Source organism: Vombatus ursinus, unplaced genomic scaffold (genome assembly GCF_900497805.2).
Source record: "Vombatus ursinus unplaced genomic scaffold, bare-nosed wombat genome assembly UNPS02014909.1, whole genome shotgun sequence".
NCBI classification, from domain to species: domain Eukaryota; kingdom Metazoa; phylum Chordata; class Mammalia; order Diprotodontia; family Vombatidae; genus Vombatus; species Vombatus ursinus.
In genome coordinates this window covers 7,619,011-7,643,312 of record NW_020954687.1, presented here as the reverse complement: position 1 = coordinate 7,643,312, position 24,302 = coordinate 7,619,011, and the positions used below count along the sequence as shown (strand labels likewise).

The following is a 24,302-nucleotide window of genomic DNA, read 5'->3' as shown; positions in this document are numbered from 1 at the left end:
AGTAATGATATTCTCACTAGAGAAAAATTCATCAATTTTATTTAAAGTTTTGGTGGTAGTAAGGATAATTTACATCCTTCATTCATTCATTTATTCATTCAATTTAGCAATCCCTAATAGCTCAACTTTTTGCAGAATTACAAAGACTGAACTATTCCCTTTGCCTGCACACTCCCCAACACACCTGCAATACCTTCTGCTTTTGTTTTACTTATTTGTTTTCTCCAAACACCCCCCCCAATGCCATACAGAGATGACAATGACAATATACTTCCTGTACACCATGACCATGTCTGTCCTTGTCCATTCCCGTGGTGGTTCAACTACTTTGCTTTCTCTCTTATGCCAATGTCTTTGCCATGTGGGGGGCCCTCATTCCTGCACCCTTAGTATTTCACTAATTTTTCTCCCTTCAAAGGGTTTTATGACAGTGATCAGTGAGGAAGCAAGGTGTTAGCTAATACATCTGCATTGTGTATTTGAGAGTGAAAGTAGCATTTGTTTTGGAATCTCTTGAGCATTTTAATTAGTCAAGAGGGCAAAGAAAGGAAAAAAAGAATTTCACAATAACTGAATTTGACTCAGTTTTTATAGAGATGAGGCATTGACTTTTATGGTTCTAGCTGGACTGTGATACAGTTCCCCAGAGGCTATGGTTGTAGTCCCTGCATAGGTTATCATGAATATATAAGAAGCTTCAGGACAAAAAGAACAATGGTTCCAAAGTTTGTTCATAGCATTGAGGTCATTCATTTCCAAAGGAAATGGCAATGTAGTAGACCCAACCAAGCTGGAAACACTTCGATTATGGACTACTGACAATTTTCAAATCTCAAGTCACTTAATTTGTCTATCTCAGTTTTCTCATCTGTAAAATGGGAATAATAATAGCACTTATCTCCAAGTATTTCTGTGAAGATAAAATCAGATATTTTAAAACACTTTGCAAATCCTAACAAACAATATAAATGCTATTATTACCATTTATTATTATAATATGAATACTACCTTAGTTAAGTTGAGAGCATTTCATTATCAGATAGGCTATGAAATGAAAATGTTTTCAGCAATAGTAATTCTTGAAGATTAACTAATAAGTCTTGTTGTTTGTGAGTCATTTTAGTTGTGTCCAACTCTCCTGACCCCATGTGGGGTTTTCTGGCAAAGACAGTGGTTTGCCATTTCCTTCTCCAGCTCATTTGACTATCAAATAATATAGCAATTGTGACCTGAATCTGTGGTAGGAATATCTACCTTAATAAAATCAGATCCATGAAGAATTGAGCAATTAAGCCACCACAAGATAAGAAATAATCCTAAGGCACATAGTCCTATGGGTTTCCAGTTCACATCCACAGGTCAAGAAATGAAGATAGCTTGCAAACAACAGCACCTTTTCAAGCTTAGATTAAGGAGTTCTACCTGAAATAGTTCTGCTCTCATTCATAAGGTATAGTTTATGCATGGTTCTTCTTAAAAGAATAGAACTAGACTACATGAAACTGATTAATTCAATGGTCACCTGAAGCGGGGACCATTGAGAATGTCTCCTCCTGACCTGCACAATTTATGGCCCGCCCCATCACAGGAAGGCTGTTGGCTGTCACGTGACCCACAGCGACCAATCGCCGTGGTCTGGCTTGCCACGCGTCACGTGACAGCCATCCTAAGTGCTGCCTCGTGGGCCATTTGTTGTGGAATCCTGAACTAGTCCCAGTAATCTCATGGCAATGTCATGATTTAAATAAGTTTTTACCACACCTAATCTCTTACTAAGAAAATGCCACGATAACAAATGCATCTAAAGCAATGTAAAATCGATCCCTAGTGTGAGAAAGACACACCAAAGATAAATCTGAGAATTAATGGCAACTCAATCCTGGGAGTTTGGTTGAGCAAAACCATGAAGATCTGCAGAAATAACTTTAGGCCAGTTCTGTATAGTTATTTTCCAGTTAAATCAGCCCTCTCAACATTAATTTTACCTGGACTGCCGGCTAAGGCCAAAAACATATTGGTTTCTCCTGAATCGTCCAGCTAATTCACTGACCATATTTCTGTGTTAGAAAATGTTATATAAATCTAGCCTTAGTCAGCAGTTTATAGCATCCATTTCAAACTTCTTTGTGACTGTCATTCTTGGCTGGTATAAAATTAAATTATAAGAAAATGAACTGTGTGTGAATCAAACATCAAAGGCTTGAGGATAAATGCCATTACGGTATATTAATCCACCTGCTTCAATCAATAGTCCTTATCTTTTCACTGTATCTGTTCTCCAGGGGCTACTTGCCTAACAGCTGAATCAGTAGCAAGTTCTTTGCATACTAATGACAGTCCTTCAATGATCCACTTCAAATGCTCACTAATAAGTGAACACCTACCAAGAAAGTCTCAAATAAACTTGGACAGGGAGCATTAATCACTTCTAAGTAGTCTAAACTTTTACAAAACAGATGGGTGAATTTAGTTTCTGCCCCAGCAGGACATTGTTGTATTTATTCAGGTATTAAATTTAGACTAAAATGCAAAATATACATCTTTTTAAAATGGCTTCTGATATAAATCACATACTCATAAATAATAATTATATGAAGAATGCTGAATTCATTAAAATAGACATGAAAATATAGAAAACAAGGAGACAAAAACAACAGCAAAAATGAGACCACTGAATAATTGAATTTGCTGCTTTTTTATTTGATACAGCAGCTATAAGAATCTGTTGCCAGAGAGCTCAGTTGGTTAGAATATATGGTTAAATCTTTTCAATTTTATTCTCTTCTATTCAGTGAACATTATAACAAGCCGAAGTCATGTGTTTGATCCCATTTGCACCAGTGTACTTGGCTTTGTTTCACAGCCAGACACTGAATCTAAAAAATCTAAGCCAGCTGTCTCCTAAATGTGAATCATTGGTTCAAAAGGGGACCCAGCTAAAGTTAAGATGGATTAGCAAAATTCCATTATTATTATTATAGGAAAAATAATTTAGACCACCTTTCCTATGAAAAATAGGCAAATATAATAGCTGTACATAAGTGTGTGTATACTGTATATAACATTATATCAATAGTAGGTCAATATCAAATATAGATATATAAATCATATATATGTTGTATGTATATGCTGTATATTATATTACCCTACCAACAGTAGTCTATTATCATATAAATATATTGACATATATGTATAATATATTACCTAGTTTATCCCAATAAATATTCTGTCTATAAAAATTAGACAAATTTGCTAAATATGAGTTTACTTTATGACTTGAGATCTGACATTGCAAGTCTCCCTTTTCTTTTTCTTCATAATATTTCTTTGATATTCTTGTCTATTTGTTCCTTTATATAAATATCATCAATTTACCTAATTCTACAAAGTTGCTAAAGGCATTGTGATTGAAATTCTTTTCAATCTATATAGTAATTTGTGGTAATATTGTTGTCTTTACTTCCTGGGCTCAACCTACTCATACATCACAGAATTTCAGAGTTGGCAGAAACATTGGTAGCCATCTAACACAATATAAACTGAAAAAAAATTCCCTCTATGATATACTAAGAAGTAGTCAGCTAACCTTTGCCTGAAACAGACCTCCAATGAAAGATAACTCGCCCAAAAAAGAATTGATTTGACTAGGGAATAGCTAAGTGATAAGTAAATGTAATGGAATATTAATGTATCATAAGAAATGTCAGACGTGAAGATTTCAGAGAAGCAATGTAGAGTAAAAGAAGAAGAACCAGGAAAATCTTATTTTCAGTGACCAAACAATGTAATTGGAAAAAAAGCAATAAGAAGAAGCTAAGTGCTTCTTCTTGGCCCTAAAGAGATGAGAAACTTCACTTCTCTCCCTTCTTTGACAATGTGGGGGACAACAAATGGAGAATAGCATATATACTGTCAGAATTTGTTGATGTTTTGCTAGTTTTTTTCTGAATTTTTTTAATATTTTCATTACAAGGAATAGCTCATCATATAGAGAAAATATGTTCAGAGATTAAGGGAACATAAAACTGATTTTTAAAAATTACTTTAAAAAATAAAGAGAACCCACCACCTTCCAAAAGAGCCCATTTTATTTCTGAATCGCTCTGATTATTAGGAAATTGTTGTTGTTGTTTTTGCTGTTTTCCTTACCTGTAGGACAATTATAGTTTCCTGCAATTTATTATGATTCTAGATTCAAAGTAAAACAGACAGCTCTCCATGGATGTAAATGTTACTCATGTAACTACAGCATTTCAAGGAAACTTGAAATTAATTTTATTCTGCCTAGACCCAGAGGGCAAAACTAAGAGCAGTACCTGGCTGACACAAAGGGGCAGGACATGGCAAAAACACTGAACAACAATAAGGATTTAGAAAGTCTTTGATAGGCTAGAATACTGGGCCAAATCAGAGGAGATCAATGTCAATAGGGAAAAATGTAGAGCCTTATATATAGGTTCCAAAAAATCACCTTTGTAAGATCAGGGAAGCAAAGCTGGACAGCCCTTTGTTGAAAGACAGTCAAGACAGTCTGGGAATAATTGGACTGAAAACTCAATATGAGTCAGTGTGATATTCAATTCAACAAGCATTTATTAGATGCCACCTGCATGCAAGTTACTAGGATTCAAAGTCAAATATGAAAGAGTGCTTGCCTTTAAGAAGATCATATTTATTGATATTGCAGTGAACAGAGCTAATGTTATCCTAGGCTACTTTAAGAAAAGTGTCACATCCAGGAATTAAGAAGTATAAGACAGCCCAACTGAACTTTTCCCTAGTCAGAGCACATAATAGAGTAGCATTTTCATTTCTGAGCCCCACATTTTTAGGAAGGTTATTGAAAATACGGAGAGCATCAAGAGGAGGGTTAATAAGATGGTGAAGAGCTTCCATTTGAAGGAATTAGGTATATTTAGATTGGATAAGATTTAGAGGGGAACTTGTGTTATTGCTTCAGAATTCCAGACACTTTTTGAACTTTCTTTTTCTTTTTAAGGCTGAACTTTGTTTTACCTTATCAATTTTTTTTAATATTGATTATCATTGAATATGGTAGAAATCCAAATTCTATGAAATTTCCTTCTACTCTGTAATCATAATTATGTGTGATGCATAATAACAGTATGGAAAAAGAATTATAACATTTCTCCATCATCACAGAAGGGATATCTTTTTACTATATCTATTTACAAAGGGCTATTTGCTTGGCAGCTGAATCAGAAAAACTTGAGTTCATGAACAAGAGAGTATTTTGCATACTAATAACTGCCCTTCACAAACTTCTCCAATCAGTAGCTAAGGGCAAATACTTAAAAATAAAGAACACAATGTTATGCTTACAAATGTTATGCTAATTTTTCAGCTGGTGGAATGAGACCCAGAAATATCAATTTTACTGATTTCTAAATGTAGAATCACAGAATCTCAGAGTTGGAAGGGATTTCAAAGACCATCTAGTTCAACCAATGCTTGAATAGGAATCCCTTTCAAAATATTCCAGATATGTAGTCATCCAGCCTTGGTATGTAGATCTCTAATGAAGGGGAAAGTACTTTCTCTTGAGGTAGACCATTTCCCCTTGGAATAATCTAATCACTGAAGAATTTTTGCTTGTATCAAGTATAATTATAACTCTCTGTAACTCCAGCTGTTGATCCTGGTTTGGCCTCCTGGGACCAACAGAGCAAAACAATTATCTCCTGTACTTTCAAATACTTGAAAACAGCTATTAAATCTCAATCCTTATGTTCCCTAAGCCTTCCTTCCTCCACATAAAACTGCTAGGCTTGGTATGAATTAGATGCCCATTGAGGGACTTTTCAGCTCCAAATTCTCTGAGGAACCCTGAAACAACACCACATCAATTGATTCAATTCAAATAAAATTGAGTAAATATTCATTAGGTGCCTACTCTGTGCAGAGCAGTGTTCTTGTTGTAGAATTCTTTACTTTTAACACATAGTACCAGTTGCCTTTTACAATTAATGATATATAGTTATATTATACTTTCTTTTAACAAGAAAACTACTTTTCTAATAGTTACATATTTCCTATTTTTTATATTTAAACAACAGCAAGAATTTATTAAGTGCTTCTATGTAGTTGTCTGCATGTTGTCCTTCCCCCCATTAGACTATGAGATCCTTGAGGGCAGATACTTTTTTTTTTTTTTGCTTATGTTTGTATCTCCAATGCTGGCACACAGCAAATGTTTCACAAATGTTTATTGACTGACTGCCTGAAGAAACAAAGAAAGACAAAATATACCAACAAAAACAAAAACAAAACAGAAAGACAAAATTTCTGTCCTCAAGGATTTCACAATCTAATGGGGGTTAGGGGAAACTACATGTAAACAACTACATACATAAAATATATGCAGGGTAAACTAGAAATAATGGGAGGGGTGACAGGGTAAGTGAAGAGACTGGGAAAGGTATCTTTCAGAAGCTACCTCTCCAGCTGAATCTTGAATGGGGGAATCAAGAAGAAGAGACAAAAAGGTAAAGCAGTCCAAGCAAAGGAGACAGGGATTAAAAATAGATGGATCTGAGAGATAAGTGGCATTCCTGAGGAAGAGCAAGGCAGCCAGTGACACTGGATTAGATTGTAGACTAAAGAGAAGAGGCTAAAGCATAAGAAGATTGGAAAGGTAGGAAGGGGCCAGGTTGTTAAAGACTTTAAAAGCCAAACAGAGATTACTATATTTGATCCTGGAGGTAATAAGGAGCCACTGGTGTTTCAGGGCGTGGTGGGTGAAAGAAGGTGGCAACATGCCCATATCTGCACTTTAGGAAAATCATTTTGACATTTAACTAGAGCATGGACTGGAGAGGATTTTGAGGAAAGTTGGCCAACAAATGGACTACTATAATAGTCCAGGAGTAAAGTGATGATGGCTTGCACCAGAGTGGTGGTTGGGTCAGTAGAGAGAAGAGGATATAAAAGGGAGATGTTGAGAAGGTAATAGTAACTGGACTTGACCACAGATTAAATATGTGGGAGTGAATGAACATGAAGAATTGAGAATGACATGAAGACTAGGAGTCTGGACAATTAGGATAGTGGTATAGTCAATAGTGAAAGAGAATTTGGGAAGAGGGGAGAATGTCTGGGAAAAGACAATGAGATCTATTTTGAACACAGTAATTTAAGATGTCTATGGGACATCCAGTTTGAGATATCCAATTGGCAGTTACAGACATGAGATTGGAAGTCAGTTATTCCATTGGAGGAAGAAGCCTAAAGATGCAAGACGCAGAATTCCAATGTACCAAGTTTTCTGGGGAGATATTTTAGTATCTTCTCAGTCCTAAAATATGCTTATATCTTCTAAAAATTATCTAGGTATTCATAAATTAACATTAATTTTTTATTAATTTTAAGAAGACTTATTAAGTCTTGCTGGTACAAAAAAATCTATCTTACATATTGCAATTGTATTACTGAGTGCTTTTACTTTTTTATCTTATTTTTTCTTTTTTAGTAAAGTCAAATCCAGGTCAGTACACAGGGATACATAATGAGTTTGCCTGTATCTGGGACTGCTTTAAAACAGACGCAATTATCAGTGGTCATCTTCTCATTTTCTGGGGTTTTTTGTTTTTGTTTGTTTTTTTCCATAGTCAGAGTAGCAGAGGCCTACAAATACAACATACCATTTCATATAGAAATATCAGCTTATGACTTAATGAATGTTGGTAGACATAGCTTTGCATCCTAGAATAAAACTAAATTCCAGACCATTCTTGACACTTATTCACGAGTGTTTGTTTTTTGTTTTTGTTTTTTTTTTTTCCATGCCTACGACTTCATGGAAACATCATCATGAATAAGATGGCATTGGTGAAAACAATCTGAAATGACAGTTTTCTTTTTGGAGATCCTTATGCTTTAAAAGACTAAGAAAGAAGGTGCAGGATCCTTCTTTTTTAGCTGTCCAAAGAAAATCCACAAGTTATGACAAAAATGGCTTATAATGCTTGTATCATCTAGTTTTCAATAAAATATTCGGTGAACAAAGAATTTTTGAATATATTGCATTTTTCATGAACATTTTTATCCTGTTTAAATGGAAACACAACATTCAAAGCCAATGAAGAGAACAAGCACTTTTAGCACTTAGTAGGTAGATTTAGAGTGTTTGGTTTATGGATAATTTCTAAATATATCCTTCCCGCCTCAGATATCTTGAGTTAGGTTCACACAGCATACAGAGAAGGAGACTGGGTAGTAATCAAAGTAATTACCCAGTTAATTTGACACATGTTAATAGTCACAAGAAGTGTAACAGACCAAAGCATCATTTTAACAGTTAATATTGATCAACTAAATTTAATAGTTTTTAGATTCCTTATTTTGTGCAGATAAAATGAGATATTTGTAAAGTGCTTAGCACAGTGCCAGGCACATAGCAGACTCTTCCCCTACTATAGAGTCATTTGCTACATCTAAAAAGCACAAGCAATAAAACAATAATCAATGTCCATGCTCACCCTGGTCAACAATAGCCATTTTTATTTTTTAAAAAAAAGTCAAAATTAGTGATAGATTGACCACATTCTCTCTTCCCTAAATAAAATTAATAGCTTATTTATTTTGGAGGGAATGTGCTTATTTGAATATTTCATTTCATTGATGTAGGGTATTTTCAGTGTGTAAATACTGTAGATTAGAAAGTTGTAGACAATTTATAGTCTTAGAAAGTGACTCAGAAGTTAAGTGACTTGTCTGTGGTCACACAGCAAGAACATGTGAAAGGCCGGACTTGAACCCAGAGCTTTCATACTTCAAACCAAGCTTCTCTTCTCTATTTCACTTTGTCTCTACTAAAGTAGACTATCCTCTTCCTGAGGAAAGAGGTAAATAATGCATACATGTCTGGTAAAATGTCTGAGATGAAATTAATATTTCTGTATGAGAGTTATGTTCACTTGTTCTCTTTGAAAGGTAAAAACAAACAAACCTGCAACTTATTTTTATTTCTATATAGGATTTGCTTCTTTTCATAATGTTCATTTCTCAGAACAAACACCAATTACTAATGCTCTTTTAAACCAACTATTAATGAAAAATTGATTTTAAAAAACTCCCACATTTTCCAGAAAAAAATCAACACATGTATTATAAATGACTCATCACCAAGTTGAAAAAACAAAAAAAAAAACTACTTTGCATCTTACCAGGTGAAGATAAGACAAAGTAATGTGGATATTAAAATCAAAACTTGATTAAACATTGCTGATTGTGTCCGCTGAATGGCTCTATGAAGATCATTCTAAAGTAAAAGTAAAGACAAGTAGTTACTCTTGGAATATGTAAAAATTACATCACTTCCTACAGTATCTTCCTTCCAAAACACGCACATTATTCAGAAAATATTTGTGTAGAAATCTCACTGTACCTCTACCTTTTTTTGGCTCTCTGTTATTACAATCATTGTTTGGCCTAGACCTGGGAGTTCCACTAAGGGAACTACCTCTCTGCCAATGCAAATCAGCAATTATTCTGCAGATAATGGTCTTAAAGAGTCCCCTGCAGAATTGAGAGGCTAAATGATTTGCTCAGGGTCACGCATTCAATAAGCATCAGAGGCGTCACTTGAATACAGGTTTTCCTAATTCATTGGCCATCTTTTTATATATTATGCTGGGCAGCTCCTCACATCTCATATATAGTTAGTTAAACTGTCATAACAAGGAAAGGATGCAGTAGCTGACAAAGGTCATCCCAGTTGGAAAATGAAGCATTCATTGATGCCATTATCAAAAAATTGTTTGAAGGTTTATAAATCTGTTCTTCCTAAACCCCTCAGCACTTCTTTTCTAGTCCTCTGGGAATCATAGCTTCTTGTTGGACAAATGCTAATGGAAAGCCTTTCTCTTAAAAAAAAAATAGAGTATCCAAAGGAAGGGAGAGATAATAGCATGAAAATATACAATCAACTTTAATTTTGAATTATGATAATAACTTGACAAATAAAAATTCATTGATCCTTTTAAAACTTAACCTTTTCTCTAACAGACCTCATTTTTAAAGAAAACTCATTGACTGATTTGAGGCTCATCTCTTAGCCTTACTCTGCTTTCCTTCTGGGAGAAGGACTAATGAGTAGAAAAAGGGACAAAAGATCATCATGAGTAGGGAGAAGCTAAGGGCAAAAATATTTCCAAAATGGGTAATCCAGGCATAAATGAGCATTGCCTGTATTACACCAACTATATCTCCATTTTAATTTGAATCAATGGGTTATTTTTCTCATTTATGTAACTTTCCCAAGTAACTATTTGTAATATGAGTTGTCAGAAGGTTATTTTGTTTTAAATGTAATTTATGTAATCTGTTTTTAGTGAAACAAATATTTCCCTTTGGACAATTAGAAAGACAGCCAAATGGCCATGCAAAATATTCCACAGTCAGTCACTCCCCTATTACATTACTTAATCATTGGCTGAGAGCTTACATGAGACCCAAGTGACTGCAGGATAGAATTTGTTTTAAGCATTTGCTCACTTATGAAAACACAAATGTTCTCTAAAATGTTTTGACAACCAAAACTTGTGTCAGAACACACTTGTTAGGATATGTCTGAAACATATTTGTCTTCCCCCACAAGATTTTATTTTCTAATGTAACCTTGGCCATGGTGTTCTTGTTTCTTCCTCATATAAAACCTCATGGTAGATATTACCCATTAATGCCCTATATGCCACTTGGAAATTTCATTTTCTTTTTTCAGCTACTGAGCATTAGCTCCTTAAAATTTAGAAAATAAAAACAAAAATTCATTTAGTTAATTACTTTTGATATACTTCTTAGATATTGTCCTACTCCTGCTATGGGAGCCAATCTTAGACAAAAAGGCTACTGTAAAAGTATCCATCATCAAGATCCTAATTCATCATTTCTTGCTCTGTTTCACATTCCTCTTTTTCCCTCTGAGTATTCCTTCTAGGGCTCTGAATTTCCAAAACTGCAATAGACTTATCTGTTTGGGGTCATGCATTATTCTTCTTAAACAGAGTAGGTAGCAAACCAGAGCCTATGAAAGAAGGACCTTATCTTTCTCCATGGGGTCTTTATTGCTTTACAAATTTCATGAAACACTTGGCTACCACAAATAGAGGTCTCAAACACCTACTACAAACACTTTCCTAGCTGCTTTTCTAGGTCTTGGATCCAAAAACCAGGAGGAACCGAGTTTCAATCCAGGCTCTTCAATTTAATACCTGTATGACCAGGGGCAAGTCACTGAACTGCTCCCAGACTCAATTTCCTCATCTGTGAAATGGGTATATTATTATTCTCCCTCGTTGGGATTTTTGTGAGGAAAATACATTATAACCTGAAAGCCCTATATAAATGTAATGATCTTCAACATCATTTCCCTGATGTCATTAAACTGCTAGTATCTAAGAACATAATTTTGAGTGTATAAGTAACTTTAAATGAGCAACAAGGACAATCAGTTATTAGTTTAGTAGTCTCTAAGATCATCTGAACTTTTTGTATTCTGCCAGGTCAGAATTTTATTGTGGTTGCAGACAACAGGTGTGGAATTAGGGTAAAGGGAATAGTAAGCATCAGAGACTGGTAAACTTAATGGTTTGAAATTATAGGAATATTCCCAGTTTAGCTTTGCTCTAGATGGTCAGGATGGGGAAAAACTTGGCAAAGTCACTGGGCAAGGACATTTTCTTCTCAAGCACTCTTGCTTTCCCAATTATCTTTTTAAAAAACTTATTTCAAGATACAGATTTTCTTTTATTTTTGTAAAATAAACACAACAGAAGATATGAAAAAAAAACACAATTAAGTTTACTACAATATGAAAGAGTTGGAAATTATTTTTAAGTTGAATGCATTTGACACCAATAAATTATTTAGGGGCTATGGAAAAGCCAAAAAAGAATAACTAATAAAACCCAATAAAACAAGGTACTGAAATCATAATCTACTTGTGTTTAATCTGAATAATAGTATCAAATTTGAAATAATGAAAGTTTTTGAACCACAATTTCAGTTCAACTTTATACTTACAATCATATTTTCCAAAGCATGTTTGGCAAGCCAACAATTTAGAAAGACAGGGATGAATAGATTTCTTAAGGAAGGCCAGAATATCTGGAAAATAAATTACAACTAAAACCTTTTTTGTTAAAAAAAAAAGACATCAATTAAATTGAAAAGGTGTTTCAATGCAAATAAATTAAGCATTAAAAAGTTACATTAATGGAAGAGCTGCACAAATTTGAAAGCAACACCCAAAGTCCTCTCCTCTTATGGGAAAGGTGAAGGTTATGTAGCTAACAGTAGTAATGAGAGATAGATAATTGTGATCGATTTTTGAAGGCTTAGTATCTCTTAGGGAAATATAAAGTGTAAGAAGAGGATAGAAATGCACCCCAATAAATAATGGAGCCTAACTAAACAAAAAGTTCTGTTATCCATTCTCTGTAGAAAGCTAGCTAAACTCTGGATCTTGTTTTTACAACTGGTAGCATCAGGAAATGGGACAGGACAAAGCCCCCATTGCTTCTATATCTGGCCATCAAACATTTTAAAATGCCTTGAATTATCCAATGCTCAATCAATTTTAAATAGAGACTACTCATTTCATTTAATAAAACTCCAGCTGTTTTGCTTACATTAGTTATTCAAACTGAAAAACTGTCAGATCTGAACAACAGCTGGAGAGGTTGCTCAAGAGTTTTATAACCATAAATAGTCATGTAGCTTACTCCAATGTAGGTCATGATTGAAAGAAGAAGAAAAAACATATCACCTCATGTTAAACTGCTACAAACCCTGAATTCACAATAAGTCATTTTATAAAGAGGCAACAGCTCATTTAAGCTGAAATTCCCTTTTGCACATGGGAAAGTACTGGCTGTATATTCATGGATAAACCTAGATGAAGAGAAGAATTTCTGGCAATTTCCTGGCAGTCTCTGTACTGGAGAGAGAATTAGGTTCAGTAAATTATGATGAACAACTAAAAATGCATAAATCAATGTGATTTTAAATGCACAAGTTATGTAAGAAAAATCATATTATTCTGCCCAATTCTTCTATCATTGCTACACAACATTCTTAAAATAAATACAATTTCTGTTCTGTTATTGACCCTAGTACTAGATATTTAAGCAGCAATTTTTATGAATATACAGCTTTACAGGAGGACAAACATGGGCCAACCACACCAAGTACTCTCTATCTGCAGAGCTTTATTCTGAAACAATAGACAGAATCTCCATTAATTTTCATTTAATCACAGAATCTATCAAGCTGATGTTAATTCATTATATTTTTCTTTATTGACATAAGCATAGCCGGTCATCCAAAATATTAAATATTTATTACCAACTTTTATCCTTAAAGACTCAACTTAACTCAAATGGCATGCAGTTTTTCTTCCTTCTAGGGGACTTACTGAGATGATGAAGGGGACAGCATTAATGATTTCCAGGATGAAGGGGATGCGTAAAATCTGCTCCCAGATATTTCCCTTTTAAGAAAAAAGAATAGAGGTAGAAGAAATATATACTGAATCCCATCAAGAAGAGAAAAATAACTAAATATAGGCCTTTCTCTGGCTACAGTAGCGTACATGTTAATATGATACAGCATTTTTAGAGCTTAAAGTATACTAGCAACTAAATTTGGAGACCCCTGTTATAAGCAATTTGACTCCCATAATTTTCTGCAAAATTAGAAAATAAATTCCTATCCATGGAATTACATGAACACTATTTTTATAGTATTTTCATCCTACAACATTTACAGGCACAAAATTGTAGATTAAAATTTTGTCCTACTGGTGCTACATTGGAAGAAACACAAAATAATGTTTGTTTGTTTTTCCTATCACATGCATGACAGCATTCAAAGTTAGCTATCATTTCTCTACTAAATGTCTCTTTTAAACTGTTCCTCATATTATTGATATATTCCCATTTCTAGGCCCTTCAGCATGTTGGTAGCTCTTCTCTAAATGCCTGACTTTATGATTCTCAAGCTTGAACACAAGACCCTGGATATGATCAAATGACATGACATAATATGTGAAAATTGATTTGCAAACCTTAAAGTGCTATGTAAACATCAGCTATTATTTTTGTTTGGGTTTTCATATTTTAGTTGGAACCTATATTTTCTTCATTATTATGGAACTCCAGGAATGGAAACTCCTTCCACTGTCGCAGCCCAGCAATTCATCCATACTTTATAGTCTCATGGAGTGGTTACAGCCCTGAGATGAAGTGATTTATTCATAGGCACAATGCTAGTATGTGTCATAGTATTTAACACAGCTTTTGACCCCAGTTCTTTCTGATTCCAAGTCTAGCAATTTACTATGTGCCTCTGTCTTTCATTTATTATTGTACTAAATATTTATTGTCATTATTATTTACATGGCCTACAGTAGGCACTTAATAAATTGTTATTTGTTGATGTATTGATTAATCTGGGTATTACATTTCAGTTAATTCATATTAACTCATGCCTTTAACTTGAACTATTTAATTCTTGAAACTAAAGGCAGAATTTCACATTTTACCCATGTGAACCACAGGAATATCAATTACCACTAGAAATTATTAGGATGAAACAAATAGCTACCAGTATGAAAATATTAAACCAGCACTGACAAATTGCTATTAGAATTGTCTGGTGAGCAAAAAATTGCTAGATATTTAGTAAAGTTTTATTATTTTTTTTTATTAATTCTGCATGATTTCATATCTGAAAAGTACTTAAAAGAATGCTTAGCATGGTGTCCAGTACTTAAAGCAGTACATGACACACAGTAGGTATTTAATCTTGATTGCCATGGTATCTGGAATCAGAGAAACTAGCTTCAGATTTCATCTCTGACACTATACATGTGACCCTAGTCAAGTCACTGTAATTCAATTTTATCATCCATAAAATAAAAGAGTTAGACTAGAATGCCCTAAGATCTCTTAGACCTCTGGACTGTGGTCCTATGTTTAAAACATACTTAATAATTCCAGGAAGTTCTACTTATTTGATAGGACTCTTCTAAATAAGAATAATCTGAACAGTTGAAAACTATGATTTAGTGATGTGTATTTTGCAAGGAAAGTGTATAGATAGACTTTTCGATTTATGTGCATCTAATTCTACTCTTGGGACGTAAGTCTGGCTTATATTAACTTCTGATGCATTGTCATCATGAATCTACATGAATCACAAAAGAGTAGCTTAGAGGACTCAATAAAGTAAATGGGGCAATTACATCATTCTCCACTTGGAAATCTACAGAATTTAGTCTCAGAATAAATAATCTTGTACTGAGAAGATGACAAAAGGTCAAAGAACATCACCATGGAAAGAAGAATGATTGATCACACTGAGTCTAAGAAGCAGGAATATCATGCTTGAAATTTAGTGAACTTTACTGGTATTTTTTTTCCTATTTGCACAAAAAATGAACATATCTATAAGCCAAGATGGCAGAATAAAAAATTACACTTGGTCCTGGATCACCTGTCTCCACATAGAAACAAAAAAGGAGTCAAATAAAGTGATGATTACAGTAAGGAGAGAGGTGCTCAAAATTGCCTAACTTGATGATAATATTTTATCTTTCCATCACTTCCTCTGCCTTATCCCTCCTGAACCACTTATTCTTCATGTTCACCAAGACTTTCAATCTCTTCTCACCTCTGTACTTTTCCAGGCCATCATCCCTGTTCTGGCTACACTGTCCCCTCTTCCTAAAATCAAACCCAGGGTGAACCATTTCAACTTTCCACTATCCTGTACTTCCCTTGTCCTATCACTAAAATGCCTTGCCATATCCCAACCCTGGATTATCCACGACATCTAACTCCTTCCCTCCTACATGTACATGCTGCTGAAAAGAACTATAGAAATTATGAAACTATACTGACTGGATCTACTACAAATTTATCCTATCTAATCTATGCCACACCCACTTTGGGTATATCCAAAGTCTCTGTCTTGGCCCTCCTCTCTTTTCTTTCTATACTCTTTTACTTAGAAGTCCATCAGTTTCCATGGTTTCAATGATCAGCTATACGTAGATGATTCCTGAATACCTAGCCCACTGTAGTACTAAACTTTAGTTCTTCGCCACTAGCTACTTTTTTACATTTGGAACTGAATGTCCCCTAGGCATCCAAAACTCAACATGTCAAAAAACCAGAATGGATTATCTCTCCTGCCAAATGTTTCCCTCTTTAGGACTTTCTCACTTCAAAGGAAGCACCAAACTTCCAGTCATCCAGGTTTGAAACCTTTGTGCCATTTTTGATTCTTCACTTTAACTCATATCATACATCTTATCAGTTGCCAAATCTTGAAAAACTCATTCACTACAATATCTCTTCTACATATTCCTTTTTTTTCCCACTCATACAGCCATAATCCAAGTTCTATCCCTCAAAAGTCATCTCACCTGGAGTTTGCATTAGTCTTTCAACCAGATTTCCTGCCTCATCTCTCCTACTCCAATCCTTCCCCCACACAGCTGCCAAAGTAATTTTCCTGAAGTATAGGTCTAACCATGTCAACCTAATACTCAGTTAATCCCAGTGTCTCCCTATCACTACTATCATCAAATACGAACTACTCTGACATTTATAATTATTCACAATGTCTCCTTTCTCTCTTTCCAGTCTTCTTACATCCTACTTCCGTCTGTACAATGTATGGTAGAACTATACTTTTTAACTCATTGCTCTGCACACGTAATGAATTTACATTCTCTTCCCTCCCCCCCACCCACTTCTGATAGTAGATAGTCACTATATACTCTATACTGTATCCACTATATATGGATATAACTAATCACAAATAACACCCTTCTACAAAAATAAGGTCAATTTAAGCCTGTAGGGGGCAATATAATGTACCCTGAGGTTTCCTTGGTTTCCTTGTCTTTGGCTTTAAGGAGATGATGTTAGATGAAAAGTTCTCAATTCAGTTACAATTGCTCCAAGTTTCCATTAGGGAAAAATTCCTAATACCTAGGCAATACCTAGCGTTCTCTGCTTAACCTTTTATTTTATATCTATCTCTAATTAACTCCTGGGCTCTTTCTTGTTTAGTAAAATTCAGTTCCCAGTAAAATTGGGAAAATGTGGGTAAATAAATAGGAAATGATATCTCTATTATAGTGTTTGAGAATAGATAAGTATCAGGACGGGAAACTGAGGAAAGATCCAAACTTTTCTTGGGACCTCCCTCAGCCTAGATCATCTTCTTTACCATTCCTATAGAGCAAAGGACTGTCCTCAGTATCTCCCTTCTCTGTCATAGCTCAGTCTTCCCTTTATTCCATACTTGCTACATCCTCTAGTATCTGAATCTGCCTTTTATACAATTTAGAGAGATTCATTCTCTTACTCAATGGCTTTAATTGATTCAATTTAGTATACAGGCCCCATTCACACTTAGGTCTGATTGAATTTTTAAAAATGCCCCTAGTTAAGGTTCTAGGGTCCAAATGGAATGTTTTGGGCCAAATTGTAAGTTACAAAAACATGATTATATCAATAGGGATTGGGACTATATCAATGACATCACAATTACAGGGAATTCTCAGATAAGGAAACTCTTGCTACCAAGAAATGTCAGCACCTTGTCTGCAACTTAAAATCTTAAAGAACTTCCGAAATAATTGAAAATTTAAGTGACTTCCCCAGAGTTACTGAGCCATTAAGTGCCAGAATGGAGGACTTTAAGCAGGGTCTTCTTCCCTTCCAAGCCAGGTCTTTCTGGAGAGTAGAGCAATACTGTATATACTACATACATTTCTATTAATTTCTATTAATTATATCAATGGATGTAGAAAAACCCTTTGAGAATATATAATATTATCTATTTTCAAAACTAAAAAGCATAGGCATAGAAGGGACTCTTCTTAATATTATCAAAAACATATTTAAAGCCTAGATTGGCACTATCTGCAATGTAGAAACACTTAAAACTTCCTCCATAATCATAGAAATAAAGAAAGGATACCTGCTTTCTCCTCTATTTATTTGTTGTTATACTAGAAATCTAGCTATAATGATAAGAGAAGGAAATTAAGGGAATAAACATTGGCAGACAAGAGGCAAAATTATTTCTGTTCAAGGTAGGTAAGGTTGTTATTTTGGAAAACCGCAGAACAATCATTGAAGAAAATACTCCTTAGCTTCCTTCAAGTCCCAGATAAAATCCCTCCTTCTACAAGTCCTTCCTCATCCTTCTTAATTCTAGTTCTTTCTCTCTGATGATTACCTCCAATTTATTTTGTACATATCTTGTTTGTAAGTTATTTGCGTACTGTGTTCCTCATTAGAATAAGAGCTCCTTGACAACAGGGACTGGTTTTTTTTTTTTTTTGGTTTGGTTTATTTTGTTTGTTTGTTTTTGCCTCTTTTTTTGTATCCCCAGCACTTAGCACAATGCCTGACATGTAGTAGGTACCTAATAAATCTTAATTAACTAAGTTGTGAAATATCCAAAAACAAAATGAGTGGTCATTGATTTGAGAATGCCTGAACAAATTGTAGCATATGAATGCAAAGATATTTATTTCTCCCCGCAAAATGATGAATAAGATCAACTCTGAGAAGCAAGGAACAACATTTATGAACAGCTGTAGAGCAAATAAAGCACAGCAAGGATAACAATCAATATTTATAATGACGACAATGAAAAGAACAGGTATATGCAGTTGAATTCAGAGTATACACTGTTACAAATAGATAGATGATAATAACTATCTCTCTCCTATGTTTGGACAAGGTTGAGGAAGGTAGAGGGCAATAGAAAGAAGAGATTATGTATGCTGAATGTTTCATACACGAATTGACCTGGTCCCTCAATAGGATGGTTTTCTTAATTGTTTTTTTCTTTATTACAGTTATTAGAGTAGGAATCATAGAATCATAGATTTAAAGCTAGAAATATCCTTAGAGGCCATCTAATCCAACCCCCTTTATTTTACCAGTGAGGAAATGTAGTTCCAGGGATTTAGGATCATGGATTTAAAACTGGAAGAGTCCTAAGGGACCTTCTAATCAAACTTCCTTTGTTTTACCGGTGAGGAAATGAAGTACCATGGAGTATAAGTAACATAAATAGTAAGGGGAAGAGACAAAATTCTAACTGTGTCATTATTTCAGATGTGTTTATTATATATTGAGAAATGATTAAAGTTTTTTTTTAAAAAGCATCAACAAATCTAAAAAATGAAGGAAAAAATCAGGCAAATGCCTAAAGAAAATATTACATGCTCCATATCTCAATCTCTTTCAAAACATTTCAAATAATATTCAACCAAGAAATCACCATACCTCAAATTATGACAGATATTATGTAAAGCATCATTAAATTCATAATGTTAAGTAATTACAAATCATAAAATGTTTTAAAATGATGGGTAGTATTAAGAATTAAACTATATCACATATATTTCTCTTTAAGTCAATTCAGAATTCACATAAATGTGAAACAGTTCAATTATTCTACAAAATGCAACAAAAATTTAGCAACTTTTAATATTTAGTTTACAAAAATACATATTAATATTTAGTTAATAAAAAAGAACAATGTAATGTATCTCAACTTTTACTTATTTGCTACAAAGAGAAATGGAAGATTTCTATTAACATTTTGGTCATTTAAACAGAAAATTTTTCATTAATTGTTTGAGAGGTAGACATAGAAAAGATGTGAGAGATGTTTAAATTATTTAAGCAAAAATCTACACTTTTAACTTCACTTTGGCTCTGGAAACTGACTGAAAAGGAATGTATAATGTGAAAATTACAGCAGTAAAAAGAAACTAGGATGAAGTTCTTGGGGAATAGAGCCTTGGGGAAAAAATATAAGAAATTTTATCTTAAATCCTTTTCTATGTAAGCAGAAAGTTTTATGACAAAAAAAAGGCACATGAAGGAATATCAATCCCACAATTAAAAATTATGTATTTTATGTTGAAATTTACTAAATTAAAACCTTTTATTTCACTTACATAAAGATTAACTAATTTCCTAGGAAATCTTTTTTTTTCATAGATAAGTATATTGCATAATAAGAGGCAGCATGTTATAGTTAAAAGAACCCTGTAATGTGAGTCAGGAGACCTGGATTCTACTTATGGCTCTCTTATACTGAGCTAATAATTTCTATTCCTTAGACCTCAGTTTTGTCATATATCAATTGAGAAAGCTGGAACAGAGAAAATGTGTTCTAAAATCCCTTCTAGCTCTAATCTAAGATTCTAGGAAATATAAAGATTTATTATGCAATCCACTTAATTAGATCCCACCCTGGCTATATATTTTATTCTTAGAAAGTTGCACCTGAGGTTCATAAGACACATGGTCATGCAGCTAGTAATTATCAGAGGCAGAATGTGAACCCAGATTTCATTAATTCAAGTCTAGCACTCCGTTTACTAAGCAATACTGCCTGATCTTCTAATTCTGCTAAATATTGTCAGCTAAATTAAAGGCACTGTGCTAAAGGATATAGAAACCCTATACTGAATTACTTCTTACATACAGGAATAAAAGATTAACAATATGGATAATCAGTACTTTTTTTCTAATAGGAATATCTAATTAAATAAAATTAAGGGGGGGGATTCTGGGTCATGTGAACAACAAGATGGAGGATGATGTTTTCTCTGATCCCCACAGTGCTTACATCTCTCCAAAACAAAAATTATGCAAAAAAGATAGAGCAATTTCAGCTGCCTCCATGCTCTAGGCCACCCAGAATTCAAAAGGAGATTTAAAAAAGTCATGAACTGATATATTTTGATCCTAGTGAGGCTGTACCAGCAGACCCAAATACAGGACACAAAGGACTTCAACAAAACCCACTTTCACATCCTGGTTTCCCCTCATGGTTTCCAGTGCTATAAGGAACCCAGTGCAGTCACAGTCCCTCAGGAGCAAAGCCTGGAGTGAGGTTAGGGTGGAGCAGAGAAAGTGAATGGAGAGGGGGAGAAAATCTGTAATACTACTGCTGCAAAGCTCTGAACTGCCAATACCAGGGTGCACAACCTTATAGCACCAGCATCACAACTCTCTGAACTTCAAATGCTTCAAGAGAACTAGAACAAAGGGAGAATGACAGGTCACCAGGACAGGACACTGTGTGTGTGGCTATGTAGCACTTTACTAAACTTGAGGGAGAAAGTACAGCTTTCAGCTAGTGCCAGTTCTGATCACCAAAAAGTCTCTTGGGGCAGATACCTAAACTGGGGAAATATGAATTGCCTATTGTGGAGGGAGGCTGAGATATTTTAAGATCCAACCCTCAAGGAAATTGCCATCAGAGGTGAGTCAGAAACTGAATAGGGGAAAATCAGCTGGGGGTTGGGGGAGGGGACAGACTAAAACTACGGAGGACCTCAGGAAAAATAAAACTCAAAGACATTGAACATAAGCAGATAAATCAAGAGGGAAAGTACTAACAGAAGAAAATATGGCCTGCAGATCTAATATGAATAAATATTACAAAATAAAGGAAAATAATTCAACACTAGATGAAATAGAAGACACTGTGGAATGTGAGAATATGGAACCATAATATGCTGTTTCTGGTTGATTCAAAAGAGAAAAGAGAATTTATGAGAACAAAATTTATGACCTGCACACCAAAAATAAGAGGAAGAATAATAAAACTGGAATCTGGAATGGCAAGTCTCACCTAAGAAACAAAAGAGAAAGAATAGATTGAGGCTGCAAATTATACACAAGTAAAAGATAATCTAGAAGAAGAGAATCTTAGAAAGAAAGATAATCTAGAAGAGAAAAAATTATTAAAAGAAAACATTCCTTATGCAGGGAATACATATTATTCTGGAAGGCAGGATGTATAATGATAATCTCAGGGTCATAGTTCTCCCAGAAGAACAAAGCAGAAATACTAAAAATTCCAAGACACATAGTGATTAAATTTTACAACTCAGTTCAGAAGCAAGTTCTTCAAGCAATTATGAGAAAGAACTTCAAATACAAAGGAAAGGAAATTCAAACAATGCAAGACTATTCTGTACCCACCATAAAACACAGGATGGAATGGAATGATGTGTTCCAAAGAGCAATGGCTCTCAAGATGCAGCCCAGGGTAACCTGTTCTGAAATCTAAGTTTAATTATACATGAAAAAGATGGAGTTCAGTAATAAAAAGGCATTTAAAACATTTTCAGAAGGAAAACCAGAACTGAAGATATTATTTGCTTATTAATCATCCCAAATAGAAATGCAGGAAGAGTGAATAAATTTAGAAGTCAAGGGCAACAATAACAACAGTGACAATAGAGAGACCAGTGAGAAACTCCTTTCTAAGTAGACATAAGGAGATAAGAGTGAAGGCAGAAATGCTATGGAGATAACAGTAAAGAAGTGGGTCTGGGATATTATGGAACAGAACCTGGCAACATCCTGTCTGAATAAATGGTTTTGTTTGTTTGTTTTGTAGAACTGGGAGGGAGGGAGGGAGCAGAACTGAGGGACAGAGAGGAGTATGCGATGTGCTGGGATAAAATTTAGGGCTCACAATGAGGGGAACACGGCCCCATGATCTCAAGAAGAAAAGAACCTGCAAAGGAGTAGATGAGGAGAAAGGGGGGAGGGGGAGGATTGGAAAAGAGGAGAAAGGAAGGATGCTTTTATTTGCTGGTGTAGAGGGGTTTCCATTGATGAATGCTCCTATAGATGAAGAGAATTGGTCTGTGAAGGGAGATGGGAACCTTGTACTGGGTGTGGCTTGGTGGATTTGGTACTTGAAAAAAAATCTGCTTGGGGCAGAGCCAAGATGGCACAGTAAAAGCAGTGACTTGCTCGAGCTTTCCCCAAAACCCCTCCAAATATCTGTAAAAAATGATTCTAAACAAATTCTAGAGCAGCAGAAGCCACAAAAAGAGTGAAACAAATTTCCAGCCCAAGACAACCTGGATGGTTGATAGGAAAGGCCTTTTGCACTAGGCTGGGAGAGGAGTGCAGTTCAGTGTGGGCCATGCAGGCAGATGGAGCAGGCCTCAGGAGACTAAATCATGGGCAGCTGTGCCAATTTCCAGATTCCTCAACCCGCAAACACCAAAGATAACTTGAAAGGTCAGTGGAAAAGGTCTGTCAGACCTGGTTGAGAGAGGAGTATAGTCCAGTCTTGGCTCTAGTGCAGCCCTGCGGTGGCCACCACAGTGTGCCCAGAGACAGTGGGGGGATCAAGTGGCTGATCAGAGAGGGATAGCAGCGATCTCTCTGCTGGCACTGAGGCAGGATTCTCTTGCTTTGCCTGTGTGTGGATCTAAGTTTCAGTCCTGGGTGGCAGTCTTGGGGTGAGGAGGAATGCTGGCGAGGCTGAGCTTGTGGAAGCAGTGGAGAGGGAATCCTTCTCACAGTTCCAAGGCAGAAAAGAGTACTTGTGGTCACTCACAGACCAGAGCACAGGCCAGGAAACCTCTCTTTTGATCATACCACCTTGGAAGAACTGAAAATTTACAGGTCCCTAAAAGTATCTATGAAAACAGCTGTAGAAAACCCCTGAAGCTTGGGGCAGTACACCATCCACACTGAAAGCAGATCCCTACCTTAACAAAGAGTAATTGGCTGGGAACATGAGCAAACAGAGGGGAAAAAACTCAGATCACAGAACCTTACTTTGGTGACAAAGAAGATCAAAACATACAACCAGAAGAAGGCAACAAAGCCAAAGCTTCTGCATCCAAAGCCCCCAAGAAAAATATAAATTGGTCTCAGGCCATGGAAGAGCTCAAAAAGGATTTTGAGAAGCAAGTAAGAGAGGTAGAGGAAAAACTGGGAAGAGAAATGAGAGTGATGCAAGAAAATCTTGAAAAACAAGTCAACTTGCTAAAGGAGATCCAAAAATATACTGAAGACAATAACATCTTAAAAAATAGCCTAACGCAAATGGCAAAAGAGATCCAAAAAACCAATGAGAAGGATGCCTTAAAAAGCAGAATTAGCCAATGGAAGAAGTTCACTGAAGAAAATAATTCCTTAAAAATTAGAATGGAGCAAATGGAAGCTACTGACTCTATGGGAAATCAAGAAATCATGAAACAAAACCAAAAGAATGAAAAAATAAAAGACAGTGTGAAATATCATTAGAAAAATAACTGATCTGGAAAACAGATCCAGGAAAGATAATTTAAAAATTATTGGATTACCTGAAAACCATGATCGAAAAAAGAGCCTAGACATCATCTTTCAAGAAATTATCAATGAAAACTGCCCTGATATTCTAGAATCAGAGGGGAAAATAGAAATGGAAAGAAT

At 35.0% G+C, this 24,302-nt stretch overlaps 1 protein-coding gene across 1 annotated transcript in view; it reads right to left on the bottom strand.

Annotated features, from left to right (window-relative positions):
- Window positions 1–1,511: 1,511 nt before the first annotated feature.
- LOC114029066 (potassium channel subfamily T member 2-like) overlaps window positions 1,512–24,302 on the bottom strand; it is a 73,209-nt gene continuing 50,418 nt past the window's right edge. Inside the window, exons 6-9 of the mRNA XM_027843418.1 lie at window positions 13,436–13,510; window positions 12,043–12,126; window positions 9,186–9,280; window positions 1,512–1,707 (exon numbers count right to left, since the gene is read on the bottom strand). Of these exons, the coding sequence (XP_027699219.1) occupies window positions 1,512–1,707; window positions 9,186–9,280; window positions 12,043–12,126; window positions 13,436–13,510 (450 nt within the window). The remainder of the gene's footprint in view (window positions 1,708–9,185; window positions 9,281–12,042; window positions 12,127–13,435; window positions 13,511–24,302) is intronic.